This window comes from Pteropus alecto, unplaced genomic scaffold, assembly GCF_000325575.1.
Source record: "Pteropus alecto unplaced genomic scaffold, ASM32557v1 scaffold50, whole genome shotgun sequence".
Taxonomy (NCBI): Eukaryota; Metazoa; Chordata; class Mammalia; order Chiroptera; family Pteropodidae; genus Pteropus; species Pteropus alecto.
This window is the reverse complement of record NW_006431918.1, coordinates 4,336,112-4,359,224: the sequence shown is the minus strand read 5'-3', so window position 1 is coordinate 4,359,224 and position 23,113 is coordinate 4,336,112. Positions and strand designations below refer to the sequence as shown.

Here is a 23,113-nt window from a genome sequence, read left to right as displayed (position 1 = left end):
CCCCAATGACCTGTTTTTTTAACCAATATCTTTTCTCTTTCCTGCCTTTTTCCTTCTATTCAGCACTCCCATATAAAAAGTATTCTAAGTGCTAGGGATGCAGATATGGAAGGCAGAAGAGTAAACAGTCAGTTGTAATACACTTCAGTGAGTATAATAAAATCATATACAAGGTGCTTTAGGATCCCAGAGAAGTAAACTGTCTAACTCATCATGGAAAGTCAGAGGAAACTTCACAAATAACATAGCACTTATACTTTTAATAGAACTCAGAGGAGGCAGTTTGAAACTAAAGACAAGGAAACAGTATATGCAGAGGAAAGTTGGACAGAAAGCTTACAGTTAAGTACTGGATTATGGCTAGAGTATTGTATGTACGTTTGGGCAATTGTGGTAATACAATCAGGTTTGTAGTTTAGAAAGATCGCTTTGGCAACAGGAGAGAAGGAGGTTTTTAAGTAAGCCCATATGGGACATTTCTACAGTAATTTAAGGGTCCTAGTTAAGACATTCATAAGGAGGAAGGGAATCAGAGAGTCTTTTAGAATATGTTTCGTCAATACCACCCTCCATGTATAATAAGCATTATTTGACATTTGATATTATTAGCCTCATCCTTTTCAGTAAGGATTGAACAGTTATTTATAGTACAATGCCTATATGCATGTGGCATTCTGTATATAAAAATATATATAGAAGAAAGATAAAGTGTAATTCTGCATTCTAGGAGCATATAACCTTATAGCGAAGATAAGACATACATAAGAACCAATTAAATGATAGTGCAAGCCAGCATATAATTAAAACAGTGAGTGATAGAGATGATTGATGTACTAGAACTTCAGAAAAGGGAAAGATCACATTGGCCTGTGAAAATATTTTAGAGAGTGAATGAATGGTAACAAAAGATAAGTTCATATTGAGTAGAAAATTTCCAAAGGTAATTAAATATAGGGGATTTTAGCTTCTGTAATCTGAATGGAACTGGAGCTTAGATAAGAAAGTTTATAATCATTAGTATAAGGAGTTGGAAATTAAAATTGTGAGACAGAATCCCTTAAATCATCATCATCATAATAAAAAGAACAGATCAAGAACAAGACCTTGGTAAATACTTACAGTAATAACAGTACAGGAAGAATAGCCAGTATGTCATTCAGAGAAATTGTTTATAGATGTATGAGGGAATCAATAAAAGTATAGTGTCACATAATCCAGAGGTTAGATTATGACTTCCTATAATGGCCTTTCCTGCCTCTCTCCTTAATCAAAATCATACCCATCCTTTAAGGCCTGCTTAATTCCCATATCCATGGCAGTTAATTAATTGCTCTTTAATCATTATTTTGGTATGACCTATTTTCAATATAGTTGTCTTTCCTTAGCTAAATTCGAAGCTTCTAAAGAATGATAACCAGGTGACAGACATCTCTGTATTTCCCCCACAGCATCTAGCACAGTACTAGGTATATATATATGTATATTAAAATACAAATCTATTGAATAACGAATGACTTTAGAAATAATGTGAGCATTTCCTTGAAATTCAGGACCCAGAACTATAATGGCAGCCTACTAAGGGTGTTCTATAATGTGGTCCACGAACACTCATACTGTAAGACCCTTTGCCATACTCAGAACTTCAGAGCAGATTTGTAAGATTCTAGGACCATGTTGAACCTAAAAGTCTAAACAAGGATTTTCACACTTCCAAAAGCCATCTCATGGAGTTTTCTTTCTGCATCAGTGAGTTTTTAAGTTTACTGGTTAATACTATTTTTGGCCATCTTTTTCTCATCATCTTATGGCTTTTTGGTTATGAGAGCGCATGCATGCACATACACACACACACACACACCACCACCACCCCTCCCTTCTCAATATTCATGGTAGTCCAGACTCCTTGATGGATAACTACTGATCTCAGTGCTGTGTAAAATAAAATAGACTTAGGTAAATAAACTTCACACGTATGTCAACCTCAAAGAATAAGTAATTGGTAGTTAAATGAGAGGATGGGTAGAAAAGGAGGTGGATGAAAAGGTAGGTGGAGGTTTGGGAGTGAATGATTGAGGAAGTAGGTAACACAACAAGGGAAAGCTAGGGAATGCATGATGAGATACTAGCGAAGCTGCAGTGAATTCAGTTATTGATGTCGGGTAGCAAATAGTATAGAGAATCAAAAAGAGTAAATCATCTTCAAATTTCTTTCATTTTGACTATGGAATATACCACATAATCTTTTTTTTTTTTTTTTTTTAGCAAATTAACCATCCTAATTGTTTTTGCCTTCTCTTTTATTAAGATTAATGTACATTTTCATATTTTGTATTACAGTAGATGGTCACCATGTTTTAAATGATTGTCAAAAGATGAATAAACTTGGTAATGCCTATATATACAATTGAGATTAAATACTGTAGTTTTAAATTTATTTTTCTATGTCATTGATTCCTAATTATATATGGGCAGGTTTTTCAGATTCTAGAATTTTGTGGATAGCCATATATTTCACTTAAATAATTAGACATAGAATTCAATATAGTAATTTTTTCCTATGAAATATATATTATTGGAGTCTTGTAACTCAAATATTTAGGTTTCATTTGAGAAAATACCCAATTCATATTTTTTAATAGTGTTTTTATTTTTTAATTAGTTTAATATCACCCCTAGAACTGCATCATATTTTGCTTTTTTTCATTTGCCATTTTTTTTTTAAATAGATACATATGAGTCATTGAGAGGTGAAAGATCTTTAAATTAGCTGGCAAATCATATTTGGAAAAATCTTTCACTCAGTCTAGGGCAGTAATCACTTTGCAGAATAGTAATAGAATAACGAATTCATTCTGAAATATTTTCATTTGCAAACATTGTAATTATTTTACTAAAACATGCAAATCAATTTAAAATTGGAAACAAAAGAAATGCTTTCTTTTACAATTTTAAAAGGTCTTCTCAATTTTTAAATTCTATGATCTAATGAAAACATTATTTAACAAGCACTACTGTAAAACTAAATCACTTCAGTAGTGTATGAATCAATCTTTAATTTTATAAATGATTTATAAATTTTATAAAAATTAATATTAATTTCAAATGAAATTTGCTATAATTGTGAAGGAATGATAAAATGAACGCTTTGACAGCCAGTAGGTCTTCAGCTGCTTACAATTAGTTTTTTTCATGACTATTTAAGAAAGAAATGGCCTGCTCTATTCTTTCTATTTTTAGAAACATTACTTAAAATTTAATATAGTAATTAAAGTTATAATTTATATTCAGTTAAGTTTCCTTTGAGTTTTGTTATACTAAATTAAATATTTTTTACAAAAAGGTGTGTGTATGAGTGTGAATTTTCTTACCCTTGGTGGGGGGTTCTGTGTCAGGATTACAACAAAAGAAAATTTAACAGCTCCCCACTGCTGCCTTTCAAGATAATTACAATGATGGAGAAGACTACCTGCAACAAGCAGTGTAGCCCAGTTGACTCAAAAGCTGAGTCTTGCTTGGGCTAGGGGTACTGAGAAAATTTGCTTTAGCAGAAATATAAGTTACAGTGTGTTAGGAAGTTGTTACGTATATTTAAGTAGATATACCTTCTATGAAATAGCATCTTCACAGCCTCAGGTCTAATGAAAAGTAATTAAGACCATTTGTAGTAGTTAATTCAGCTGTTAACTAGGCCATCTGGAAAGAAGTTGTCAGCACACACCATCATCATTGCTTGCCAATTCATTCACTTTTTTTTTTGGTTACACTAAATTTCTCCTCTAATTTCATATGCTGCTTCTTCCTAGTCTTTTAATAAAATTTGAGTTTGCTGTACTTCTGACTATAACCAATTTTCTAGACTCTCTGGGACAGTGCCGCATTTCTTCTGTTCCTCCTCTCCCTGAACCAACCCCATAACCCAAAACTCATTTGAATGAGAAAGTATCCATACTTAGCATAGCTCTGTCAGTCAGCTCTACTTAATAGCTTCTGTCTGTTTTGCAAACACTAGGACCTTAACTCTGAATCTAATGAGTAGATTTCCCCTCCCTTTTTTTTTTTTTGGTTAGCCATATGAATAATTCCACAGTGTTAATGAAATTACTGTAAATATTCAAAGGTGGTTGTTACTTTTTCTCTTTTGGTTTCCTAATCATTTCACTTAATGTGGCATTTTCATGAAAAATTTTAATGTTACTTTCTAATGTGTTCTGTTACCTGTTTCAAAATAAACTCTCCCGTGTTAGGTACACTCCCTGCAGTTACAGAGGAATGGAAGAGAGACTACCTCATGGCAGCATGTCACGACTAACAGATCACTCCAGGCACAGTAGTTCTCATCGGCTCAATGAACAGTCACGACATAGCAGCATCCGAGATCTCAGTAATAATCCTATGACTCACATCACACATGGCACCAGCATGAATCGGGTAATTGAAGAAGATGGAACTAGTGCTTAAATTGTCCTAAGGTGGAAAATTTGTGCCGTTTAAAAGATGTTATTCTTTGCCTTTGCATGACTGATTGCTGTAACTCACTGTTATGCGTTCAGTCAGGTACAGATTGTATCCATTGGAAAAGTAAATTTTTGCTTTTTTTATCGTGTCAAACTTGGAACAACAAGGCGTCCAAAATGTAAGAATTTTATCGTCACATAAATAGTTCTTATTCCTAGGTTATGAAGAGATAATTATTTGTCTGGTAAGCATTTTTATAAACCCAATTATTTTATATTTAGAAAAATCCTAAATGTGTAGTCACTGCTTTGTAGTAAATTTTCATATAATATCAACTAGTCATGAGATAACATTCTGTTGTTCTGTTAATAAAACAATATTTCAGAATTAAAGAGATTTTCTATGCAAGGTTTATTTCTCAGATGAATAGTAGGACTTTGTAGTTTTATTTCCACTAAGTGAAAAAGAACTGTGTTTTTAAATTGTAGGAGAATTTGATAAATCATCAAGGGTATTTTAGCTAATAGAATATAATATTAACAGAATAATCTGATTAGTCTACTGAAGGTTCTTTCAAAATTCTATCAAAATAAACTTCATCCAGAGAGATACAGGATCTGGAGGGCAATGGGCATTTTTTTCCCTATAATTGAGCTGTTTTTATTACTTTTGTAAATATTACATATAGTGGCAGTGTTTTTATAACTTATCCATATGCATGATGGAAGAATAATTTGTAGCCATCTTTTCCCATGCAGAGGTATTGATTTCAGAGAGAACTTTTTGTTCAGATCTGTTCCTTGGAGGTATGTAATAAGATGGGCATCACACCTTATAAAGTTTTTTGTTTGTTTGTTTGTTTTTTTGTGGTAGCCACAATTACAAAATGGCAAAATGTTTTCTCTGTATTCATTGTTGTACTTTTCTACAGTGAGATGTGATCTTGCGAAAGCCACCAGATCTTGGTATCCAGGCTGCTTCTATCTCAGTGAGTTGACTGCACTTGCATTGCCCAGTAGCAAACAGGCTACAGCTTTCGCCCCCCACTCTTATTTTCAAATTCCTCATTGTTCTTGTTTACAGCTGAAGTATATATAAACCTAAGTCCAAAGTGATGATTTATTTGGGGTATCTGAAAATCATTGTAGCTAAATGAAGCATGATTAGTCTTGCTGTGAAGTATCTTTTAATCTTAAAAATATCAACTCAAAAATGTTTGACATTTTGTCTTGTGATGTTTAAATAATTTGCAATAAAAACGCTGAACTTTATCAGGCATGAAATTTATCAGAATGGAAAGAAAAATTCTAGAAAATACTGGATGTGTTATATAGAAAAGCATATTTAAACAAGCAGTCCACAACCCTGACTACAGATAAGAATCACTTGGGGAACCTCTGATGCCCAACACTTTCCTCTCATTCAGATGAGAATTGATACTCTTCAAAAAAGCTTTTCAGTTAGTTCTGATCTGCATCCAGGCTGCAGGCTGTTTTAAACTAAACTACCCCTGATGATGATCTGATGGCATCATACTATATCATGTGAAAATCTAGTTGGATTCCATCTTATGCTTTTATATCATTACCTGATATATAATTGTTCTCTATTTTCCATTATATAATGTGGAATTCTGGGCTCCACTCCTAAAGATTCTTATTCAGTAACTCAGAGGTGGTAGGACTTTAAAATCTGTAGTTATAAAAATACCACAGGTGATTCTTATGCAGGTCATCCAAGAATCACACCTTAAAAAATATTCTGTACTCCAGAGAGGACTGGTTTTGTCATATGCTAGCTTTTGATCTTTAACAAGTCAACTTCTCTGAGCTCTGAGCTTCCGTTCCCTTGTTTGTAAATGAAGACAGAAGATAAATACCTACCTCACAGAGTTGTCAAATAGGGATCAAATGAAAAATCATATGAAAGTGCTTTGAAAACTAAAGCATGAAGTATAAGGGAGTAAGATTATTGAGGATTTAAGAGATTTGCTCGAGAGCTATTTTACATTCCTTGCCATGTGTTTAATTCATGTGTACTTTTACTCTTTTTTTAAAAACAAAAAGTACCAAAAAATTAGGTGTTAAAAAAGAAGCTTTTATCAGGACAGAGGTCAGGTTTTTGCTAAAAATAATTTGTATGTCATGTTGTTTCTTTCAGAGTACATATATCTTAATATTTATTATTACTAATTCTTCATAAGATATATTTGAACATTTGGCCCCAAAAGTTTTTTTTTTCCCTCTGTCTTCATTCTTTCCCATTGGAACTGGAGTGTTCAAAACAGGCAGAATTGGAATTCCCTGTAACTGACATTTAGTAAACCTTTTCTCTGAAGGCCAAACTTATAATAGCTCATTTATAAGTAAATTAGTAATTCCTGAGGCTTTTGTCTGAGAATCTCTCCTGAAAACAGCCTGAGAGAGGACTAACACAAACATTTTAACAAAAATAAGAAGTTAAAATAGAAGGTACCAGTTTGAGCTCAAAGATGTTGTTAGTCATTGCCATCTGCATTATATTATCAATTGCCAAGATGTTAATTGGTTTTCTTGTACAAGTGGCCAAGTATAGACAGTTAAGTGAACAGCACTATGAAAATCCTAACTTTATACTTCCTGATTTTTACATATTCATTTGTAGCTTTTATGTTAAACTGTTGATACATCGTAAGTGCTATATTGACATTTCAGTTACATTCAGTATCTTAATTTTGCTACACAAAATTTACTTAATCTATTGTTTTGAATAACATTATTTAGTTTGGGCCATGTTATTTATCAAACTAGTGCTCCAAATTAAGAATTTTTTAAAAGAGACAGTTGAACTATAGCAAAACAAATTTTAGACAGCTTTCTTACCATATGTTTAATTTGTGTTGTGATTGGCATATGATAATGTTTAGTGTTTTATTTGTTCAGTTGACAACTGAGAAAATAATAGTGCTCTCTGAAATGTTACTATATAATCAAAAGTTTTTTGAAAAATACTTTGATTTCACCAATATTGTATTTAATTTATTCAGTAATTAAACGATCCAAGACAATATTAAGTTCCAAACAATAACTAGCTTCAAAGAACAATTGATTAAATAACTCAACAACTAGCACAGGGCTTAGTAGATAGTAAATTTTTCAGTAAATAAACAAATGAATAATAACTCATGTCATGCAACTCACTTTTACACTAGTGAGAGTCTCACTTCAAAGAAATTTGAAGGATCTGAATTTAAACTAAGTAAAAGTTTGCTTTACCAAAATAACATGCGTCAAGTAATAAGAAACAAGTAAATTGTACCAAATGAAGCTTATTTCTTCTGTAGTAATAGTTCATATTACTACTTAAAGAAATATAGATACAAAGTTGTACCTACACTTTGTATTAATTTTTAAAGTTGAAAGCTATTTTAGAATAGCTTGGTTTTATGTGAAGTTAGATCTTTGTTTATTAGTTGAGTGAATAAATAATCAAGCAAACCTTTATTAGTAATGATTTTCTTTTTCTGCTGCTTCCTAGAGCAGATTTAAAAAATTCTAAAAATCTCTTCAAATTAGAAAATTTTACTACATTTTAACCTACCTCATTAGTTTTTTTTTTTTTAATGATAGCTGAAAATAACCGAAATTGTAACTATCTTGGTTTAGGTTATATCCCCATGAAATAAAAGGAACTACTTAAATTTTTTTGATAAAATAGTGGATTATTGGACTGAAGCTTAGGAAACAATATACCAAAATTTCATATGATATTTATACTGCTTTTGACATGCCAAAGGTACATTCATATATTATACTTGGATGACTTCCATAGTCTAGTGTAATGAAAATTACACTGGGCTTGGAATTCAAAGACCCATTATGATGTAAAGTGGACAAGTTATTTAACTTCTCTTAGTGTCAATTTCTTCAGTGTAAAATAAAGATAAGGTAATATATGGCCCCAACTTACATCACAGGATGTTGTGAGGATCAAATGACGTATCATGTATTAAAGTGCTCTGTAATCTGTAAATTACTTACATGTTTCTGTTAGAATTTGGGGGTTATAGAAAACAAGGATTGGTCTTCAGTGGTATATAGCAATCACAACAAAATCGGCAATTAGAACAGTATTCATTTGGTACAATTTTTAAATCAACAATCCAATTATTTTTTAAAAATGAGTGGCTATGCCCTTAAATTGTGTTGACTCTTTAATATATGTTATATCACAGTGTGCTCTCAAATTTTATAGTTGAATTTGTAGGTCACTTTCAACAAAAGTTGAGGATCTCCATTATATGTTATGTTTGATATGGAATTATATAAAGTAGCTTGACCACTGAAATTTTTAAGAAAAATATAGAGTAGTGTAGGCCTTATAATTTTTTTTTTCCTTTGAGAACTTTCATGCGCCTAATTCTTTATAAGAACAAGTTTTAAAAATGTGATTACTGTAACTTGTTGGTTTTCACCAGTACAAAACTTTAAATTTAAGTCATAACATTATCTTAATTGTTTGTATATTTGTATGTATAATTTTTAAACCCACATAAAAGTAAGGATTTCTCCATTCTCCCCCTCCCCCCCACATAAAAATACAGAAAAGAGCATCTTTACAGAACCAGGACTTAGAAAGGAACTCATCATTCTTTTAAACTTCTTTTATCCCTTCTTAAAACTGATTAAAATAATAAAAATGTTTACATTTAATTCAGCTATGTTTCCTAGTATAATTTTATACATTATTCTTATATCATTTTATATGAAAAAAATTATATTGACATCTCTTCCCTTTTTGGTCCAGTTACATGAGTTTTGGGAAAGGAATAGGAAGTCTAAGCATCCTTTACCTTCCAGCTGATAAGAGTCAGTTGCCTAGGGATTTTTCTAACTTAATTTTAATCTTATTTTATTTAATCTTATCTTAATTTGTTCTTATTTTATTAGCCACTTTCACCAGTTTTACTTGATAGAAAAACAAGATTTTTTGCCTTGTAATTTGGAATTTGAAGATTCAGTGTTCTATTATTTTGGCAATTATCATTCACTAGTAATATTAGTATTTATAAGACAGTGATATTTTTCAAGCTTGTTATTTTATCATATCTCCTGAAGTAGGGTGAATTACATTATTATTATTATTATCATCATCATCATCATCATCATCCTGGGTTTTTTGTTATATGTCACCTTGTTTATATTGTTAATTTACAAATATTTCTTTGTGTTGTGCTTATTGGCTTAAACAAAAAAACATTAGAGCTAGATAATTTTTGTTTTCCAAATTGGCAGATTTTTTACTATTTAGTAAAAATGCATTATGTTATTTTTAAAGGCAAGAGACCCGATTTCTAGTCTTGTCCCTTTTTTCAATGAGCTCTATAACTTTGGGATTTTACCTGTTGGAACCTCGGTTTTCTCATCTGTAAAAGAAAGAAACAAGGGCATTAGATTAGTTAGTGTCTCAAATTCCACCTGTCTCTACTTTGGTTGTCCCTTGACCATTTTATAATCATTCTGGGCTTACTTTTATTCTTGTTATTCTTCCCATGAACTGTATTTTCTAGATCAACTTGTACTGTTAATGCAATTTATCCTTAAGTTGATAGGATTCAGATATGTTATTAACTTTGTTTTCCATTCATGATTTTTAAGTAATTTTAAAGGAGGAAAATTTTATTACAGATAATAAAAGTGAAAGAAAGGTTACATATAGTTGATAGGACTTTTTTTTTTTTATCATGGAAAAAGTCTCCTAAAGCACCAACATAAGCACCTTTCTTTCACTTTTATTTCTGTAATTTAATTTATATACAGAATAAAGTGACATGAAATTTTATGGTCTTTGTTCTCTTAAATATGAAGATAGCTAGTTAGTCTAAACTTTAAATAAACTGTATTCAAGATAAAATTAGTAAATAAAGCAGTGATAGCACTAGCCCATGTAGCTAATTAGAAAACTATCAGGTTTTACTGACATTAAAATAATTATAAAACGTAAAAACAGTTTTAGAGGAGTGTATTGAAATTTTTCTGTTCAATAATTATTCTTAAGCTGTAGTCTTAGATTCATTGAATAAATATAGTTGCCAGATTGCCATGGACAAGTGTATGTCCTGCTTTAAGATATTAGAGATAATGTGGTTTGTTATTTTTAATTTTTTTCTGGCTGTGCAGAAGATGTTTCCATAACGCCTTTTTAACTGTCTATTAAAATGTAGTAAGTAATTCCATTAGTTTCATCTTTCAACTGCGTTCTCGTAGATTTTGTATTTTCTGAGAACCAGGCCAAGGAAGTTCCTGTTACTTTTAAAGATCACTGTCTTTGCCCTAAGTGTCTGCATTAGCTCATATCAATCTCTTGAACACTTTACTCTGTAGATTTGCAATCTGGGTATTGGGTTTGTGGTCTGATGAGTAGAGAAGAATAATGGAAAGTTGATATAGGAAAGTGAATTTGTTTGTGGTGTGATTTCTTTGACTATACTGGATTCCTTGTCTTTGGCCAGTTCACTGAATCAGGCAACTCTCCTGCATTCCAGAAATTAAATTAGATGCCCAGATTCTCTCATTCAGACACACCTATATTACAGTGTTATTCCGATTGCCTGTTAAAAAATAGTCTTTATTTTCAGCTCTCTGTCTCTGCATGTTTTATTACATTTATTAAACTTGACTTTTATGTCCAAACATTTCTTTGAATATTTTCTGGGTGTCGATAATGGGATATTCTATAAGATAAAGCAGATAATCCCAGAGTGATTTAATTTGTATTCTCCATCCACAAATTTTTCTATTTCTCTAACTACTTCTCTCCTCCCCAGTTTTGAAAAGGAAGTTTATAAATGTCTTCCCTTATTCCCTTAGGCCTCAGATAATTTTCCCCTGAACTACTCTTGTCAGCAAAAACATTTAACATGGAATGATTCTATATTTCTGAGACAAGATCAACACAGTTGGTTTTTACATTGAGTTGAAAATAATGTATTTTCTTTATTATGGGAACTTAAAATTTTTTTTTTAAATCATAAAAAGGACTCTGGTGTGAAAATATTAGTCTGGAAGTTCTCTTGTTATCAGGCGCTATTTCTACCTTAGCTATGAGTTACCAGAGTAAATTTGAATTCATCATTTATCTTTTTTTAATTTAACCTCTCTAGAATTATCCAATTTCATATATCTTAACACCAACTTCAAACCACTTTTCTACTTTTATTTTCAAATGCCAAATTTTATTTTTGAGAGTTTTATTTTTTTCATTGAAGTTTAAAAGTATTGCATATATGAAGGGTGACCGTAGTTTAGACATTTACTTTGGCATGATTAAGATATCACCACCATCATCCCTCTTCCCCAGCCCTAAAAAGAAAAGTTCATTTGACACTCAAAAGCTATTAAATTGTCAAATTCTGTTAATTGAAAGAGCTATAGAAGCTGTTTCTTCTAATTTATAATTTTTAATTAAGAAAATACTAATTTTGTTTTAATTTGGTAGTGAAATTGGGGGATTATTTATATATACTTATGGGTCTAATTAATGAGTTCATCAGTTATTTCATTTTCTGTAATATATAATTTTTTTGAGCCTTTTTTTGTTTTGTCTTGTTTTCTTAACATTGTACAGTGTTGTATATGTTAGGTTATCATTGTCTCAGCAGAAAATTCCTGTAAATGAACTGTTCTTTCTGAGAATCAGGCCAAGGAGATTCTTACTATGTGGTCATAGTTGGATAATGTTTTGAACTATGTGAAATTGCTGGTTTTGTTGGTCAAAAGTGATCAAACACTTTTGGCAATTTCATAATGTATATTTAAGGGAAAAAAAAACAAAGATCTTTCTTAAGAGATATGTTGGGAAAAAAAAAAGAAATTGACTACTTATCCAGCGCTTATCAACCTATCAGAGCCTGTATGAAGGAGACTCTCAAACTGCAGGTAACCACAGGTCTATCAAGAAAACTGCTTTGTTTTGTTTTTAAATTGTCCAGTTTTCAAAGGTATTTTATCAAAAAGACTTCAGTAATTGAAGCAAATACCTTTTGGGAAAACATAAGCCACAGGCTTTTATTAAGTTTGTGTGTAGTTTTTAAGCTTTTATAACCTAGGTTATTGTTTTATATTAAAGGATTAGTCTATAGATATCATTTAAAGGCTAAATAACTCCCCCTTAATATCTAATATGGACTCAAATTATGCTAATTATAGAATTTTCTTAGTGGCATTCTAAAATAATACTGCTGTTACATACTCAAGTTTTCCGTAAAATGCCATTTAAAGATTTTTTATACCTATATTTCAGGTTATAAGAATAAAAGCATATGAACATAGAAATATAAAAGTATGAAGCTTCTACACAGAAAATCCCCAATATTAGACATAGCTATGATCTAAAAGGTGATAAATTGGGTTGGTCCTAACTCAGATTATATCTTTTCATATAAATTATAGTATTATGAGTAATAGGCATAACAGGTTAGCTAACAAGAGCTGATCTAGTGCAGTCCAATATTAATTTAGATGTCTTGGTCTTATATAAACTTTTATAATGGAGAAAGCTTACTTTGATCTCTCAATAACTACTTGGTACACTTCTTCCTAGGTGGTACCATGAGCCCTGTCCAGGTACATACTCTTTTACATTCCCCAAGATCTTCCTACCTGCCTTCTATCACCATCTTGCTTATCAACACTTCCAAAGTATAACTTATCTCAAGTGTTAGGAAGAAGGACATTTGCTTTAACTAATTCATATTGAAGTGTTAGTGACTATAGCCCTTTCACCTCTCTTAAAGAGCAATCTGCATTAAAAACAAACACATTATTGTTAACACAAATTACTATCAATTAGTAGAATATTAAGCTTTAAAACAGAAGTGGAAATAATTTTATTAGTGTTGGTGGGACTATTGTGAGGCAAGAGATATCATTAAATGACTTAACTTGGGAATCGGCCCCTTTCACTCAACCCATGTGATTGATGTCTGAAAGTGCTGTATATTTTCAGTGACCTTGAGAAAGGGAGTTAGTCATTTGTATTTATGGGTTATATGAAGTCAGGGCCTTGCGGATCCTTTTTTTCAGTTTAAGGGCTGTGTCTGGAGCATTCTAGGTATCCATCAGAGTCTGTGTTTCAGTCTAGGTCTAACCTACCTTCCAGCTCTGTCTTCTGGCCTCCAGGCCTATCTTCTAGCTCTGCTATTGATATTAAATTTTACAGATGAGCACTATCCATTCTTGTAAAAAAGTCTTTCCTCATTTTACTGTTACCAACAATGACTACCACCTTCTCTTTTTTTCAAGAGATAAAAAGGTAGAAAAGATATTTGGTTTTAATTATTTTAAAAGTCTTTATTTTTAAATAGCTGGCACTTAGCAATTTGGTTTTCAAACCCTATTTTGAACTAAATCGATGAGGTGATTCTAAAATCGATTCTAAAATTTTAATCTTGCTTTCTCATATAAACATCTAGTTAGAAAATGTTTATGCTAAAGACTCGTATTTTGTGACATTAGTTCTTCACGTTTCTTTTTTATGTATTTAAAATTGTTCATTTATTTCCAAATGAGTGGAAAAGTTACTGTTGTTGAGATATATATATAGGGCAAGCGCACTTGATTAGAGCATGAACTGTACTTTCACATTAGCTGGATGTGCTTTGCACTCTGCTCTTGTAGATTTATTTTGTTTACAGTAGACTACTGTCAGTTTTTGTAACTGTTTTTACTTAGCACTTTAACTGTGAGTGTACAAACTGATTTTAAATGTAGTGGTTGTATATTTTGGTTATAAATTGGAAATTTTTAATAAAATTAAATAATTTGTTCTCTATTTTGTCATTAGTATCTGATTGAATATAATTTTTAAAATCATTTTTTGGACTCCAATATATTACACTACTTTTATATTTTTATATTCTTATAATGTTACCTATTTTTTCATTCATAATAACAGGATTCACATTAATCTGGAACACAGAAATATATAAACACACACCATCCTGTATCATATCTCTTTGTATCATACTTTATTGTGTCTATATAGGTAAGGCCCATCTGTATTCATTGTTATATACTCAGTGTATAACATTACTGGGCACATAATAGGTGCTCAACAAATATCCGTTGAAAACAACGACTACATTAAAGTATCTATAGTCAATTTCCCAATAGGAAATCCTACCCACATAAGCAAATCAGTTGTGTGTTGTTTTGTTTTGTTTTGTTTTACACAGGAAGGCAGAACAGGATTTAAACTACTATTTGAATTTCTTTCCTGGATCATACAGTTTTTATTTTTGCACTGGGTTGAAGATTAGACCTTATGATTTCTAAGGTCCAGTTTAAACCTAGTGTAAAAATCTTTCAAAACCATTTTTTATAAGCCTCTACTTGAATGATTTCAGTAACAGAAAGCTCACAACTCTGTAAGGTCTTCCGTTCCATTTTGAGGCAGCATAGTTGTTACAAAAGGCTTTCCATATATTGAGTGGAAAATATATTTCTTGGTTACCTTCGCACATTGGTTCTGCTCTACATATATACAGCAATTCTTTCACAGGACTATTTTCTAGACATTTGAAAAAAAGTATGCTGTTTCCTCCAAATCTTTTCTATAGACAAAACATGTCACGTTCTCCAATTCATATCCTATTCGCCAATTCTCTCATGACTTCCTATTAGACCCTAGTTGTTCCTCTGCAAAAGTTATTAATATTCCTTTAAAATTTTTCCCAGAAATGAACACATATCTCCAGATTCTATAAAATCAGTTAAGAATTCAGTATACCCTATGTTCTGTGCATTATACTTCTATTAAGAATGGGGCACCTTTTTCTACAACCATCTCTCTTTAGTAATTGAAAGTAGATGAAGATACGTGTATGTATATGTTTGTCAATTGTTCAAACTCTAATGTTTGCCAATTAAAGTCAAATATTTCCTTGAGGCACTGATTGATTACTATGTGCCAGGCAATGAGCCAAATAAAGTCTTTAATCTCCTGACAATTTATTTCAAAGGTGAATCAAATATTTAGTTAAGATGGAAAAATAAATTATTATTATATGGTTGCTAAATTTAAAATGTTCACAGTTGGAGGGAAGAGAGTAATTTTTTAGTTTTTTTATGTTGATCATTAACTAACTTTGTAAATAAATATTGATCATTAGCAGATTGAGTACTAATCATGGTGTTTGTGCTGAAGTATATAGATACACATGGATACACACTTTCCTTATCTGTAAAATGTAAGTGTTGGACTAAGTCAATGGTTTTTAGATATGGGATCCTTTCATCAAAATAGTGTATGTAGTCTCAGTACATAAAACATATGAAAGTAGACTTTTGTTTAAAGAGAAAGTCCCTAAAATCCTACCCTTGGCCTAGTCCTCTATCTCTCTTCAGTACAGAATCCCTTGAAGCACCTAGTTGGAACTCTTAGAACTCAAAGAGCCCGCTTTAAAAATTACTAAATCACTCTATTTTGACTAGTGGTGGTCGCACAAGTCTACATGTGATAAAATTGTATATAACTACACACACAAAGGAGTGAGTGTAAAACAAGTGAAATTAAATAAAATAGATGGATTGTATTTATGTCAATTTCTCGGTTTTGATATTGTACCATAGTTAAAAAAATATTACCATTGGGGGAAACTGGGTATGGGTATTATTTCTTAAAACTGCATGTAAATCTATAATTATCTCAAAATATGTTGCTGACCCCTGATCCAACCCAAGAGATGATAAAACTGGAGCCCGGTTAGCTTGAAGGAAAGGCAGAACTAGGACACCACATCTATTGTTTCAGAGAAGGACTCGTTCTACTAGAACAGAGATTCTCAAATTTTCCTTCGCATGAAAAAATCACCTGGGGGAGGGAGAGGAGGAAATTATGAAAAAACACATTCTCGGGCCCACGTCACAGACATTTAGATGCAATAGGTCTGAGAAAGTACCCAGGAATCAGTTTAAAAGCACATATGAGTCTGATGCATATGGCTCAAGGACCACACTTTGAAAAACATTCCCTAGGTCATGGATTCTTATTCTTCTAGGCAACAAGTAAATCCTTTGTATCACAGATGGACAAATAAGCAGAAGATGATGAATTGTTTCGAATACTCTAGATTTTTTTCCTCTTTGCCTTTGCTCCAGAATCCCTTGCTTAGCAGCAGCTCGTCTGTGCTGCGGGGTGGGCATGTGAGAAGTATACAGACACCTGCCAGCCAGCCTAGTGGGCTCAGTACAACTGTGGGGAGGTAACAGGCCAGTTTTGAGTCAGCTCTCCTAATGAGCATCACTTGTTGACTGACTCCAGGGGAGGAGCTCATTATTCACTTTTGGCCCAGGGCCTTCTCTTGTAGGGTTGCAAATGAATAGATGCCATTCGGCTTCCATGTTCACCTCAGTGGAAAAAAAATGGAAAAAATCATCAAAGCAATAATTTAGTTCATGCTTCTCGTTGAAAAGGGTCAGATTTGCTGGAAGGAAGCTTGTGGAGGCTGTTTGGCACCGAATTTTCACACTTGATCTATTCCTTTCTTCCTCAATCCATTTCCCCTGCCCGCCCCACCTTGATCCCTTGAATGGGGACATTGTCTGCTCCAAGTCATCCAAACCAAAGCCTCTGTTCTTTTGAGCAATTCCTGCCCCTCAACCCCCAGATGCTTAGGAAATATAAGCCCTAAGAAAACAACATGAGGTTAATATTATGTCAGAAGTCCCTATTCCTGTAAAGGGGTTGGCCTAATCCAGAAACTTCATTTTTTTATCCCCGCTTCAAACTCTTTACAGTACCTTTTTCTCTTGTAGCTCATCTCTTGTTAAGAACTTGATAGAATGAAAACCCTAGAGCCAAGTGTATATATTTGGAGCTAAAAGTTAAGTTGGGAAAAAGTTGGAATTGATGGATTGCAACTCCAAAATGCTTTCCTGGGCCATCCCCAGTGGACATTCCAAGGAATGGAAGAGTCCTAGAGCAAAGTTCAGATCTAGATACTTTAGATTGATGGTTTCAATAAATATCCACCTTCTTTAATCATAAGACCACACTGTACAGAAGTGCAAAAAGGGAAGTTCCCCTCTCCCCGAGAGAAGGGAGGTTCCCTTCATTCCCGCTCCCGTTCCTGTAGCCCAATGGTACTGGAAGGGAGAAAAGCCTCAGCTTGTCTTTCTGGCAGGCTTTGCTCCTGTTGTCTACCCATGACCCGTAGGACTTCTTACCCCCGGATGGCTTTTGAGCTGGCATTGTATTGATTGAAAAAAGTTTGTTTTTATCTATATGAATCCTTTCATTGTACAATGAGAAAACAGGCCTTGAAAGGTAGGTGACTTGCTAAGATAACACTGTTCAGGAGTATAGGTTTCCTTTTGATGTTATTCTAGATTGGCTCATATCTATAAGTTTTAAGACCATAGTGGTCCCTTTTAATGAGGGGAGTGCATTTAGATAAGACACAGGATGGGATGGGGAGAGTAAACAGCACCGAGGAATACTCACCTTCAAAGTTTAGCCTAAGGTTAGTCTGGTGAGTGAGAGGGAGTAGACACTGATGTCCACCCTTCTTTCTGCTGCTCGCTTTCTTTCCTTGTGGCTCTTTCTATCCGTTTCTCCATCTCCCTCTCTGTATCTTTCTTCTTGTTTCTACTTCTCTGTAGCCTTGTTTAGACCAGGAGTTCTTAACCTATAGTTGATGAATCCCTTGACTATAATGTAAACACATGTCTATTTTATGGGGAAAGGCTCCTAGTTTCTCATATTCTCAAAGTGGACTGTGGTGAAAAAAAAAAGGGAAAGAACCATTATTCTAGACTTTGCTCCCTTTCCCTCCTTTCTTCCTCTCCCTCTGCTCCCTTAGGATTCTGACTATTGTGCTATATCACCCTTCTTCCCCACCAATGTCTTTCCCTTCTCTTTTCTCCTTTCTCTTTCTCCTTTTCTTTGGTTCCTTGCCCCATTCTATCTTTTTTTCCCTGAAAACTGAATATAATAATTGTCATGTGTTGAGCAGTGTTCAGTAAATAAAGGTTTAGTTTCCCTCATCGTGTTTCTAATTTATAAGCCACTGGGTTGGATAGTTTATATTTTTCTTGAAAATATTTTCGTGAGGGGTCGTTGTTGGCTACTTTTTAACCTATCTGTGGTCATTGATTTTTCCCTCTATGAACCCTCAGTTGTGAGAGAGAAGGTAGCTTCCTGACCTTGACATCTGGAACATAATTGCTCCCCCTAGTGTCACATTTTTAGACTGCATACTGCGCGAATGAGGAAGGTAAGCTGAAAGGCAGGAAACCTAATGGAATTTGAGTCCATTAATAGGATTCATTTTCAGCAGCTTTTGCTGGGCTGTCAAAACAGGTGGCTGCGAGAGGCAGAGGAAACAAGAAAGGTCTGAGACTCTCCTTGATAGATCTCAACAATTAGGTAGAACAGGTCTTTGACGTGAAAAAGTATGGATTGCAATTCCACTTTTTGGTGTCTTGATATATTAACATTCACGTCTTTTTGGTGGCATAATTCTGCCAACATGTTGTTCTAAAAATCTGAAACATTTACATCTTGAGATGTGTTTAGAAAGTTAGACACTACATTAATTTTCAAATGGAGTAAAGGTGTACTCATCCTGGAATGTGTTCTTTTGTACCTTTTTAAATATATTCTACAATGTTCAAGAAGAGAAAAATAATAATTGATGAAGAATCGCTTGCAAGAATGAGTCTTAGTTTTCAAAGACTTTTAAACAAGCAGAATATAAACATGACTATTGAAATTGATATACATAACTGTGTTAAAATCTCCAGGTATACATTACAAAACCAAAGAAGATAAAAACAATTCAGACCAAAGCTATAACTCAGAAATAATAAAATGATTGCAGTCTCTGAAAAAGCACAAAGAATTTGTTCTTAAAAGATATTTTTTCAAAGATGTAAAACATAAAGAAAAAATTGTATAATTTGAAGATGATTCACAGGAAAATATTTGGAAATAGCTTATAACTATTGTTTTCTTATTCTTCCCTCTAGCTAGTGTAGAGTTAGAAAACATGTTTTCAGCATCTGGGAAAATTTGCATAAAATATACTAATAAGTTAACAATGACACTACTGGAGCATTTCATTTTTTAGTTTCACTTTTTAAAACTGAAATTATATTATTTCTTGTTCAATATTTCATGATTAATTTCATTTTTTTTATTATTTAGAATAATAAAATAGCATTTATAAATACATACTACTTGATGGTTTTATGTTTTTACTTTTTAACTTGAAGTGTAGTAAAGTTTCATTCCACTGATATTTAATTTTATAAATTCTGAAAAATTTAAAAATATATATGTAATATGTGCTAAGCACTGTTCTTAATGCTTGGTACATATCAACTCATTTAATCCTCACAATTCTATTATTTACATTCCACAGATAGGGGAAGTAGAAGAAGATTAAGTAAATTTTCTAAGGTTACACAACTCATATTGGTAAAGCTAGGATTTGAACTCTGCAATCTGACTCCAGAATCTATGCTTTTAAACACTGTATCACACTACCTCTTCAAAAACTAAAACATTAGTAGTTCAGTATTACATGAAAGAAATATCCATATTTTGCTTTGCACCAGAATTGTAATCAATTCAAGAGAAATATATTCCAAAAGCTTCACAAATTCCCAATTCACAAATTCGAGATATAGTTCATAGATCATCAGTTCAATACTTAAAAGATTTGCTTCTGAAGTTTATAGGCAAGTAAATAAGAGCATATCGAGTAATGGCAGTCTTAACTACTTTTCACAATTACCCTCTGATAAAGGGACTATCATCTCTGTCAAAAACAATCCCCAAGGGCAGCTCACAGAACAAAGTTGTTAAATCTGAAAACGACAGTTGAGTGATGTGTACATCGAGTACTTGCTTTATCACTGTTTAGTGAATATGGAAAGAAAAAAGAGAAAGCAGTGCTCAAGGGGCGTGGTCTCTAGTGAAGCATTTTCCCTATCTTACCTGCAATTGGCAAAATCTTACCCAGACATTCAGAGATTGAGTGATAACCCAAGTTGGAGTGCCTCTTGTTTGTCTAATGACAATTTTTATGCCATAAAAATTCTCAATTTCAGCCCTTCACTTCTTTCCCAGATAAGAGCCCCTGAGTCTGTTGACCACTGGTCCTCTTTTCTCTTTCATGGGCCTCTCCCTGCTCACGTATTTCCCTCTGCCTTTCTCATACTTCTCTCTTCTGTGACAGAGATTCTGTTTGAGATAGCTCCTGAGAACTTGGGATTTGGGATCTTTGGTCTAACAATCCTGGCATAAGCCTGCCTTTAAGATCCAAATAAGATTGATTTGAATGCCCATTGCCCACCCCAGTGGGAATTCTAGGGGTTTGCCCTCCTTTCCATGAATTTCTGACTCTGAACTCTGCCTCCACCATTAGTTTAGCTCACGGGTCTCATCCTCATCCTGTAAGTGCTATCTGTATTCTGCCCTACAGCCACCCTGAAATAAGATTCAGCCTTTCCCTCCATTCCCACCTAAAACCTACTTACAGGAGGCATTTGTGTGAGGAACAGAATTGACTGAATGTTCAGGAGCAGGGGTTGGTCACAATGCTTCAAGGTAAACAGCTTCAAATGGACATCAAAAATTTCTGTTTTTTGAGAGCAGGTGGTGATTGCCAGGGGTAGAGGAGAGAGGAGGTGGGTGAAAGTGGCCAAAGGGTACAAACTTCCAGTTATAAGATGAAGACTGTACAGTGCGGTGACCATAGTTAATGATAGTATATCGTGCATTTGAAAGCTGCTAAGAGAGTAGCTCTTAAAAGTTCTTACTCCCCACATACAAAGGTGAAGGATGTGTTGACCTTATCGTGATAATCATTTCCCAATATACACATATATCAAGCTATCACCTTGTACACCTTAAACTTACACAGTGTTGTATATCAATTGTATTTTGACAAACCTGGAGAGGAAAGAAGGAAACTTCTATCTTTAAAAGTCCCTCACCAGGATGCCTGCCAGCGACTCTTGGTCATTCCACCTCCTCTCCCCCTTTATTGCTCTGTCCTCACCACACCTTTATAGCTCTTCTTTCTTCCCATTCCTATCTCTTGTCCTCACATGCTTTTCCCCAGTTATCCTTGGGAACTACTCATGTTTCTCTATATTACTGAGTAATTCAGCATGCTAGCCCACTGTTTTTCAACCTGTGTCATAATCCATTAGTGGGTAGTAGAATCAATATAAAGGGTCACGAGCAGATTTTCTTTTAAATGAAATGAAATAGAAAATATGAGTATATGCATGGTAAGAATAAGTATTGTTTTGTGAAATGTGTTTCAGTCATACTACATAAATAAGAGTTGTGGTTTTGTTTTTGTTCTTTAAAAAAAGCCCGTAAAACTCTTTCTAGCCCTAATGGTTGAACTTAGCTCCAGGCCCACCTTTGCTTAGCCATAACCATCAGATGGCTCAGCAGAATAAAAAGACCTGCCTTTGAGCCTTTGAACATGACCCACTCTTCTCGAAGGCTGTTCCTAAGATGATTTTAAAATACACCCCACGCAGGATTCCTGTTTCCTGAAGTAGTGGCCACTCTGCCCATTTCTGAATATGATTGTCATAAAGCAGAACGCTTTGGTTGCTACCTATTTTTACAACTGATTTGATGTTGCTGTTTCACCTAGGGACCAAATGTAAAATCATCGTTGTTTTGTGCATAACTGACATCCATCCGGGGATAGGAGATGGAAGTCATCAATGAGAGAACCAGGGAAGGAAGGCGAATATCTGTTTCTCACATTATTTGGTAATGTTTCTTAAGGTAAAAAACAATGGTGGCACTTTAGACCATATCGAAATGCTCTTACATCAAAGCAGCTGTACCAAATTGTCACAGACCTAATAGAATTGGTGTTACAGGGAGGCCACCAGGCAGGAACCAAGTTAGTCCTGCACACAGTAGGGACAGTATATCTTGATAGCAGGCCAAGGAGTCCGGAGGAAATAAACTTAGCAACTCATCATTTTTAGGGGTCATGTGATGGGGTGGAGTGGGATAGGAGTGGGAAGGAACCAATGTTTACTGAGTACCTACTATATGCCTGGCCCTCAGAACAACTCTGCTAGTAGGTATTATCATCCCTAATTTTGAAGATTTAGAAACTGAAAATCAAGTTAAGTGGCATGTTTTTCCCCCCATATTCCTACTGTGGATTTTCCAATGGTCCCACAGTACTCCTTGCAGAGCTGAATCAAAAGTGGGGCCAGTGGTAGTTGCCCAGACATCAGCCTCTAAAGAGTACTCATCCCTTGCTGGAAACACAGCGAGGCAGAGAATGTTCTATTTCCAGCACTTCTCTTGGGAGAAAGTAGAGTAAATAGCTGTATGAAATACTAATCGATGGGTTTCTGGGGATAGGGTAGAGTTATAATCCCCTTGGCTCCTAGACAGCCTTCTGAAGTGTGGGGGAGCATCTGATTAACACAAGGTTCTGTTTTGCTGAGTTGATGTGTACATGGTTAAAATTTAGATAGAGCCGAATTCTTCAGGCCCGCCCAGGAAAGGCTGAGCAGGTGCCTTTCCCTTCCCCCCAGCAGTCCGACCCTTCCACACCATGCCTCACTTCCCATTGCCTGACAGGTAGCTAAAGATGGAAGGGTTTGAAGGCCAGGCAATTGTT

The 23,113-nt window shown here is 33.9% G+C and overlaps 1 protein-coding gene across 2 annotated transcripts in view; it reads left to right on the top strand.

Annotated features, from left to right (window-relative positions):
* FZD3 (frizzled class receptor 3) overlaps positions 1-12,348 on the top strand; it is a 63,614-nt gene extending 51,266 nt beyond the window's left edge. For both annotated transcript variants that reach the window (XM_006906242.3, XM_015585146.2), the window contains one exon: positions 4,245-12,348. In XM_006906242.3, the coding sequence (XP_006906304.1) occupies positions 4,245-4,458 (214 nt within the window). In that variant the 3' untranslated portion in view covers positions 4,459-12,348. The remainder of the gene's footprint in view (positions 1-4,244) is intronic.
* The last annotated feature ends 10,765 nt before the right edge of the window (positions 12,349-23,113 follow it).